General features: G+C 42.2%; 1 protein-coding gene across 1 annotated transcript in view; it reads left to right on the forward strand.

Annotated features, from left to right (window-relative positions):
* LOC149457638 (phospholipid-transporting ATPase IC-like) overlaps positions 1–9,093 on the forward strand; it is a 145,018-nt gene extending 135,925 nt beyond the window's left edge. The window contains exons 26-28 of the mRNA XM_089683443.1: positions 3,362–3,494; positions 5,974–6,104; positions 8,723–9,093. Coding sequence (XP_089539569.1) covers positions 3,362–3,494; positions 5,974–6,104; positions 8,723–8,947 — 489 coding nt within the window. The 3' untranslated portion in view covers positions 8,948–9,093. The remainder of the gene's footprint in view (positions 1–3,361; positions 3,495–5,973; positions 6,105–8,722) is intronic.
* Positions 9,094–9,838: the final 745 nt, after the last annotated feature.

Genomic DNA, 9,838 nt, shown 5'->3' on the forward strand with positions numbered 1-9,838 from the left:
ATTCATGGAAAGAAACAGCATTTTTGCTTGCACATGAATGAACGATGGAGGGCACCAGAACTTCAACTCATTCACTAAGCTCTGGTGAAAGTTCTGTAGCTACAAATAAAGATGTGAGCATGGTCAGGTTGTCCACTGATTTCATTTTTAAAATCTGGTAACCTTACTTTATCATCATTCATCATTTTATTTTCAGATGACTATCTTGATGACTTTCTTCCTTCTTAGTTATCTTCTGTAAAAAACCCACTTACCCTTTGTAAATCAACCCTGATGTGCTCCCTAAACACTGCAGCAGGACCACTACTGTGGACATCATGGGGTTGATTTACTAAAGACAAAGCGACTGTTCACTTTACAAGGGATCCTCAGAGCCTGGTGAATGAGGTGAAGCTCTGCTGACCTCCATCGTTCAGTCATGTACAAGTAGGACATCATTGCCCCACCTCTCCACCTTGTCCAATCAGAAAATACTTTGTATTTATTGAGAAAATGCAAATCATTCTTTGAATGGCAGCTGTGCCAATCGACCAACCTCTTGTCTTCAGAATGTATCAGGCAAGTAGAAATCACTGGAGTAGCAGTGTCTATTTTGGTGATTTCTAACTTCCAGGGGCATCAGCCAGGTATGGTATATAAATAATTACATTACAATTCTTTGATATTTGCACTCAGCACGGGAACAAGAAGCAAGTGGAGATCACTGGAGTAGAGGTGTCTAATACAGTGATTTCCAGCTTCTAGGAGGATCAGCTCTGTGTGTGTGACCCCCTTGTCCTAAGCTGGGCTGTAATTGGCTCAGGCGGATTATACAGTTTCTTTACCTGGCTTTCCCCTAATCTCAGCAGGGCTGTGCAATTCTTACTGTCACCAGGTGTCACTGGTACCACAGGTTATAGTAGGAGATTGCACACATAGACTGAGTTATGAATATTTTTATTTTTTCCAGGCAGCTCAGTAGGAGGTTCTATGGCCACTGGTGCATTCTGGGGGAGAATATACAGTTGTGTTCAAAATAATAGCAGTGTGTTGAAAAAAAGTGAATAAAGCTCAAAATCCTTCTAATAGCTTTTATTTCCATCCACACAAATGCATTGGGAACACGACACATTCTATTCCAAATCAAAACATGAAGAAAAATATATCAAATTTGTGTTGTTCCTCTAAAAAAAAATTGAAGAAAAGTGAATATTAGACTGTTCAAAAAAATAGCAGTGTTTGTATTCTTCTTTACAAACTCAAACATTCACTATATAAACTGAAAAATGTTTGAAGATTTTGCTTTCCTTTGAATCACTTAATTAATATTTCGTTGTATAAGCACTGTTTGTGAGAACTGCTGTACATCTGTGTTGAATGGAGTCACCCAACTTCTGGCCCCTGTGAACAGGTATTCCAGCCCAGGATGATTGGACTACATTCCACAGTTCTCCTCTATTTCTTGGTTTTGCCTCAGAAACTGCATTTTTGATGTCACCCCACAAGTTTTCTATTGGATTAAGATCTGGGGATTGGGCTGGCCACTCCATAACGTCAATCTTGTTGGTCTGGAACCAAGATGTTGCACGTTTACTGGTGTGTTTGGGGTCGTTGTCTTGTTGGAACACCCATTTCAAGGGCATTTCCTCTTCAGCATAAGGTAGCATGACCTCTTCAAGTATTCTGATGTGTTCAAACTGATCCATGATCCCTGGTATGCGATAAATAGGCCCAACACCGTAGTATGAGAAACATCCCCATATCATGATGCTTGCACCACCATGCTTCACTGTCTTCACAGTGTACTGTGGCTTGAATTCAGTGTTTAGGGGTGTCTCCGGCCACTAGACCCAAAAAGAACAATCTTACTTTCATCAGTCCACAAAATGTTGCCCCATTTCTCTTTAGGCCAGTCAATGTGCTCTTTGGCAAATTGTAACCTCTTCAGCACATGTCTTTTTTTCAACAGTGGGACTTTGCGGGGGCTTCTTGTAGATAGCTTGGCTTCACATAGGCGTCTTCTAATTGTAACAGTACTCACAGGGAACTTTACACCTTCTTTGATATTCCTGGAGCTGATTGTTGGCTGAGTCCTTGTCATTTTGGCTATTCTTCTATCCATTAGAATGGTAGTTTTTCGCTTTCTTCCACGTCTTTCAGGTTTTGGTTGCCATTTTAAAGCATTTGCGATCATTTTAGCTGAGCAGCCTATAATTTTCTGCACTTCTTTATATGTTTTCCCCTCTCCAATCAACTTTTTTATCAAGGTACGCTGTTCTTCTGAACAATGTCTGGAACAACCCATTTTCCTCAGAATTTCAGAGAGAAATGCACTGTAACCAGCATGTACAACATTTGCTGCCTTCCTTCTTTAAATAAGGGCAATAATTGTCACCTGTTTTTCAAAGAACGAATGACCTCACTAATAGAACTCCACACTGCTATTATTTTGAACACGCCCCTTTCAATTAGTGATTCAATTACACAGAATCAGCAGCATGCATGTCATGACTGTTGGGTCTGTTGGATTTCTATTACTCTACTACACCTGCTAGTAAATGATTTGCCATGTAGAAATATCATTTCAACCAAAAACAATGATTGATCAGGTTAGTGATGTCTGACTGCTATTATTTTGAACACAACTGTATATATTAGAAGTGGGCCATGTGCTGGCTCTCTTGCCTCAGGCTGAGGTCTGAGGAGGTGCTGCTGGAGAGTTCTATGCTTAGGCCCAAAAGCCTGTCTGGGCGTATCTGCTTTGAAGTGGTCCTAAGACTTTCCTGCCCAACGTGGAGGAAGCCAAGCCAAGGTGAGAAGATCCAGGGGAGGCCCCTTGCTGGAAAGAGCCAGGATGAAGACTGGTCTCGCAGAAGGGCCTGGTGATTTGCTTGGAGGACGTACTTGACTTTGAAAATGTGCTTGCGGTGTTGCAGGGTCAACTTAAAGGTTGTGACACTGTGAAGCTGGACTTTGTTCTGGAATCCAAGAAGTCTGTAAGTGATCTGTGTGGCATCAGAAACCCCAAACACTCCACTCCCGTTCCTTTTCAATATTATATTTTAAAAAGACCTAAAGTGATTGGTGTCTAATTTCAGTTCTAATCTCCCCTTTCTAGCCATGGACTCACCCCTGTGGTAAATGATAGCTTGCTCCCGGCCCTTTGGAGGTACTATCCTGTCTTCAGGGGAGTCAGGGGGCTCTACATATGGTATGTACATAGTCACTTTGGTCCAAGCTGGTCTGATGTAATTATGTATAAAATTATCCATATGTGGAATGCTTCTTTAAATCATTTAAACCCTCTAGAGAGTGAAGGGTTTGATTAAATAAAGTCTCCTGAGTATAAATGAAATTGCTAATGTCTGATTTTTATCTGCAGATTATGATAATAATGGCATTCTGGAGCTTTTTATTTGTGTTTTCGGTTATTGGATCCATCGCATTATATTTTGCAATTACATATGACTTACACAGTGGTGGAATGCATCAAATAATTACCTCACTTTTGACGGGTACGTTTAATCACTAAGTAGTAAGCTTACATACAGTAGATGTTATGATGGGTGTCCTGGATGCAGCTTTATAATCACCCAACTGCAGTATGTCTACGTCTTTATGAAGAAGAGTAACTGCTCATTTCTTTATCTGGACACGTCTCTTTCCTTTTTGCTTGCCTCTCTAGAACCTGCATAGTTGTACTCTTCCTGATCCCCAAAGCTGCATTCACACTATGTTTTTAAGTAAATTTTGTAATGTGGTGCCCATAAAGTCTGTGCAGTCACACTATAGCGTTTTGTGGTCATTTGCAAAATCGAGTGACTTTGCATAAATGCATTTACATGTAGCACTACCCCCCAACAGGGGCCGCTTGATAATGTTTGTCCCCAGTGGTTGCCCTGACCTTGCAAGCCTCCTGACACCTCTGACACTCTGGGATCAGACATATTTCAACAGTATAGGATAATAATGCAAGAGACACAATTCTTTAGTAACACCTCTATATTATTCTTGTTCAAAAGAGTAGACCATAAAAATAATGGGTTTAGGATATAAAACCCAAGTTAATGCATAAAAATATTACACTGATAAAACAAATAGTAAATTAGCAATGTCTGACAAATTATACAGTCATGAGTAATAAACTTCAACTATTATACTGCCACACCAGCAATAAGAGGGGGAAGAAAAGGCTTGTTGAGTTATCAGCTCCCCTCTAGGCCACTGGCGCCACAATGGTGGATGCAGAGAATTATGTACAGTAAATATATACTGTGACATAAATATATACAATTATCCTAATTTGAGTAACAATGGCCTTAGACAAGAAGAGGGCCCTTTAATTAGAGATTGAAACTTGAGTCCTGTGATGCTTAAAGTTCCTGATATGATGGTGTCTGCTGTCTTCTGCTAGCAATGGTGGGGCCCATAAACAGTAGTGAATACAGGTAATTCAGTAAAGTGAAACAGATAGGCTGTGGTACTGCTCAAAGCAAAGATCTCCTGATACTGAGGTGTAAAAGTGTCTGCGTGCAGTGTCTCTATAGTGATGACAGAAAGAGATTGGGCATCCACCTGCTCACCAATCCTATGGACAGCACGGCCTCCTAGGAACAAGAGTTCTTACCCAGGCTCTTGGCTGTTTGCAGGGAAGTGCAGAGTTAATGCCTGACAGCCTGTCAGCGCAGCAAGCAGAGATGTCTGTGTGAAGACCGGACAGTAACAGTCCTGATGCAAAGAAGCTGATGTTATCCCGGTGTGGGGATTAGGATCACCGCTGTGCTGAATTGATGTGCAGAGTCTTGGAGAAGTAGGCCAACAATTTGTCTCTGGAGGAGAACAGCAGTCCACCTGTGTTCAGCTCTGAAACCCACACCCAGAAAGCAAGGGGGACTGTCAGTTAAGGGAGAGAGGGGAAGAACCACTTCAGGGGGCTTAGAACATAGAGGTAGAACACAGCACACTACAGCACAACCAGGATACCCAAAATATCCTTGTAGACAGGTGCAGGGTGACCTCCCAATACAGGTGGAGCTGTTGCATCCACCTTGGAGGGAAGGTGGAAGACAAGAGGAATACCCATTCCTCTTAGGCCTCCATATGTATCATCGGTGGGCTGCTGTCCAATTGGACGCTGACCTCTGAGGCCATCATAGTGAGAGCAGAGCTTATATAAAGTCCTAGCTCACAGTAGTTGGTTTGAATTCTGCATGTGGTTACATTAGAAACAGGAGGCAGGGAGAGTGTGTCTAGCGTAGGAAAAGGTTCCAGAGGAGAAGCGATAGCATAGGGATTCTTGTCAGAACTCCTTGTGGAACTTCTCTGCTACTTGTGCCTACTGCATCTGCCTTCCAGGTGCTCCCAGCCTCTGTGTACCGCTCTCTTCCACTCTCTGCAAGTCCCGTATACTGCTGTGAGTATTGCCGCTTGATTCATACTGCTGATTAGACTCTGTTACTGTGTCTGGAACAGTTTGATGATATAACTTTGCATCTTGCACCACTATGTACGCCATGCCTTCCCTCTGAGTGCCTACCGCCTGGGCCTTTCCCCATCCCACAGTCTGCACTCTGACATTACAGGAAAAGCAAGCATATCCTTACCCTTCTCTCAATGGCATACATGGTGTCCAAGTGAATTTACCAGGTTAGTAGCAGCTGCACTTGCAGGTGAACCTAGCAAGCAGCATTTAGGGAACCTAGCGCTCAGACAGAGGTCATTCTTCATGATGCACACTTGAGACGCTAGAGAAAAAAAAGGTCATTGATAAAATGATAGAGCAGGGAATATTCACAGAACAGGGACTGGCTGCACAGAAAATTAGGAATATTGACAGAACAAGGATTAGTTGCACAGAAACACAAATATTGCATGGTTAGGCGCTGGGCATTGCGATTGTATACAAAGTTTGTTCTTTTGTTTAAGTAGTAAACCCACATGGTTTGGTTGAATTTATAACACTGTTTTTTTTCCATTTCCTTTATTCCATACTAGGGGTGATCACAAATGATTTAAGACAACCCTATATCTGGTTGATCATCATTCTAGCTACAGGCATATGTCTCCTTCCTGAGCTGGCAGTAAGATTTTTGTGGAAGCTTGTCATGCCTTCTGTAAGCGAAAAGGTATGTAACATATAGCAAGCAATGCAAAGTAATAAAAAAAATACATCAACAGTCCTAAGCAAAAGGTCCAACGCTTAGACTTAAGATGGACGGCACCTCATTTGGCCAGCTGAAGCAAATCTAAGAAAAATGAATGGCACTGCATTGCACCGCAGATAGAGCAGGTGCATTGCCATGTGTTGCACATGCACAAATGAGCCCTTATTGTATTTGAGTCCCCCTATAACATAGTTTTAGTACCAGTTGATCCTTCCAGCAGATGTATGGAATTGTAACTTAATTCATCAGTGTGGCAACCCTATTTGTTAGGCAGTGAAATCACTGAAGCTTTGTCAGTGTAAGGATATGTAGTTTTAAATGAACTTTAAGTTATATGATCTACAATGTACTTCATCAAGAGATCCAGATCATTCACTAAGAAACCTGGGCAATAGCATCGGTCCTGATGGATGTATAGAGAACCCAAGTACAACTCCTGCAGTAAACCAGAGGGGTATTGCAATTGGGGGGGTTTGTACTTGTAGGCAGTTGGTGTCGGATGGGGCAATGCAAGTACAGGCAATGCAAACAAAGTGGCCTTCTGTGCCTATTACAATCCTTATCAATGTCAACCAAAGGGATGGGGGGGGCTTGCTACTTTGCCTAGACCGCCATTCTGCCATAAGTCTCTACATCTATACTCACCCACTTCCATTATAAAATATTTCGAACTGGAGGTTTATGCACAGGTCCAGAGTCCTCTTTCTTTTAGTTTTTGACAAGATATATTAATTGTCCTAGTTTCCAACATACCATCCTTTTACCTTTACAGAATTGGCATTAAAGTGGAAAGCACCACTTTTTAGTTGGTCACTTCTAGAGGTTTATCCAGTAGATAACTGAAAGGAGATGGTTGGGTCTCCCTAGGACCAGGCCCAGCAGTCCCCCTTTCTATACCTCTTGTAGTCAGATCCTAGAGAAGTACTTCTAATAGTTAGACATGCTCCTCTGGAATATAAACACAGAGGGTATAGAAAGGGGGACTGGTCCTGGTCCTTTATCACACGATGGCTTGCCATTCACGCTAGTTGTGGTGACCACATATGACTTGAATTTTCTGACTGATGTGATACCCTTAGCAAGATGGAGTCTGAAACCAAAATGGTTGAACCGCGTCCATCTCGGATTCACGCGTTTGCGACACCCCCCTCTTACAGATAGCTAAAAACATGATTGTGTCAATGAGAACTTATCTGAGAGGCAGACATTGCTCATTGCTCAAGTAACCCCTAGCAACTTCTGGAGGATCCCCAAAGTTCCATGGAAACCTGGTTGAAAAACCCTGGATTAAATTATGAGATTACATGGTGGAAACAGTGGTGTTATCAGAAAATTATGATCACAAGTCATGATTGTATCTTAACTATTGGAGCATTGTGACGTGGACTCTCATGTAAGTGGGACTCTGATGTTAAGGGACACTCTGAAGGGGACCCTGATTTAGAGAAGGATGCCCATGGAGACTCTGATGTAAAGAGGGGCATTCTGACAAGATCTCTCATGTAAGGAGGACTCTGATGTAAGGGATACTCTGATGGGGCCGCTGATTTAAATTGGACTTTCATGGGGCCCCAGTTACATCGGGAATACTGTTGTAAGGGTAACTCTAATGGGGACCTGATGTAAAGAATGACTCTGATATGGATTCTCATGTAAGCAATGTAAGCAGGGCTTTTTTCTCAAAAAATGGTGCAGGAACTCCCCCCTTCTGAGTCACTTATTGTTTCTGTCCCCCCACCTCCAAGCACCATCACTTGGTTCCACCTCCTACCTGCCTCCCAGTACTCCTCCTTTAGAGAATACAGAACCACGTATAATTTTGTGGTGCTAAATAATTTGTATGGAATTTGTCAATGATAACAAGAAAAGCAGAAAAATAGGTCCCCACAGCCAGCAGCAATAGACACCCCCCCCCCAGCAACAATAGATTCCTCCACCGACAATTGGTGAAAACAAAATACCAGCCCAGCAAAAATATACCCCCAGCATCTACAACAGACCTCTCAGCAGCCAGCATCAATAGACTCTCAAGCAGCTATCACCAATAGACCCCCCACAAGCAATACTAGACCTCCCCAGCAACAATAGACCACCACACAAAAATAGATCCCCTTCAAAGACAATAGATCCCCCAACAGCCAGCAACAATAGATCCTGCGTTCCCCCACGTTCCTGCTGAAAAAAACCCTGCAAGTGACACTTTAAGGAGACTCTGATGAGAAAAATTCAGACTGAATGTATTTTGTTTGATCTTTACTAATGGCTCAAGTTTATTTAGAATGTCTTTGCTTTATATTACTAAAGTTATTTCTCTGTTGTTCAGAATCATTTCATGCTGATTGCAAAAAAGTTCCAAGTAATTTATAAAACTGATTTTTTGTGTCCTGGGAATAGTTGTAAAATTTACGATGTGGCCCTTGTACTGAAAAGTTTGAAGACCTCTGGTCTATAAAACGCATGTGCTGATTGCTTCCTTTTAGTTTCTATATCTGTTCAGTTCTAGGTGTTCTTTATTATTGGTGGACAGTCCTGAATAGTAACATATTTCTAACGTGATGAAAAATATTTTTCTCCTGAAGGTTGCTAAAAATCCGGAGAAATACAGAGTGAAAGAACCCCTACCTCAGAAAGCCACCGGCACACTCCAGCGTGGCACCTCCCTTCGCCGTTCTGCGTATGCCTTCTCCCACCAGAAAGGGTATGGAGACCTCATCTCCACCGGACGCAGCATAAGAAGAAAAAGGCCACCACTTAGCGGAGTGTTAGAAAACAGCGAGGAAACAAGCGCATCGCCTGTAATATAAAAACTATACACTGAAGGAGCTAAGCGCTAAGTGCATTAGTATGGACAACCTACAGAGAAATGCACACTTTTCTTCTTCTAAACAGGAACAATTCACCCAGTAAAAGTGTGTGTACTATTTGTTGTATGGGAATGAGGCAAGAAATTAATATACAGTCAGGTCCATAAATATTGGGACATCGACACAATTCTAACATTTTTGGCTCTATACACCACCACAATGGATTTGAAATGAAACGAACAAGATGTAATTTAACTGCAGACTGTCAGCTTTAATTTGAGGGTATTTACACCCAAATCAGGTGAACGGTGTAGGAATTACAACAGTTTGCATATGTGCCTCCCACTTTTTAAGGGACCAAAAGTAATGGGACAATTGGCTTCTTAGCTGTTCCATGGCCAGGTGTGTGTTATTCCCTCATTATCCCAATTACAATGAGCAGATAAAAGGTCCAGAGTTAATTTCAAGTGGGCTATTTGCATTTGGAATCTGTTGCTGTCAACTCTCAAGATGAGATCCAAAGTGCTGTCACCATCAGTGAAGCAAGCCATCATTAGGCTGAAAAAACAAAACAAACCCATCAGAGAGATAGCAAAAACATTAGGCGTGGCCAAAACAACTGTTTGGAACATTCTTAAAAAGAAGGAACGCACCAGTGAGCTCAGCAACACCAAAAGACCCGGAAGACCACGCAAAACAACTGTGGTGGATGACCGAAGAATTCTTTCCCTGGTGAAGAAAACACCCTTCACAACAGTTGGCCAGATCAGGAACACTCTCCAGGAGGTAGGTGTATGTGTGTCAAAGTCAACAATCAAGAGAAGAGTTCACCAGAGTGAATACAGAGGGTTCACCACAAGATGTAAACCATTGGTGAGCCTCAAAAACAGG

This window comes from Staurois parvus, unplaced genomic scaffold (genome assembly GCF_062004578.1).
Source record: "Staurois parvus isolate SC_StPar_1 unplaced genomic scaffold, SC_StPar_1.0 ptg000310l, whole genome shotgun sequence".
Classification (NCBI taxonomy): domain Eukaryota; kingdom Metazoa; phylum Chordata; class Amphibia; order Anura; family Ranidae; genus Staurois; species Staurois parvus.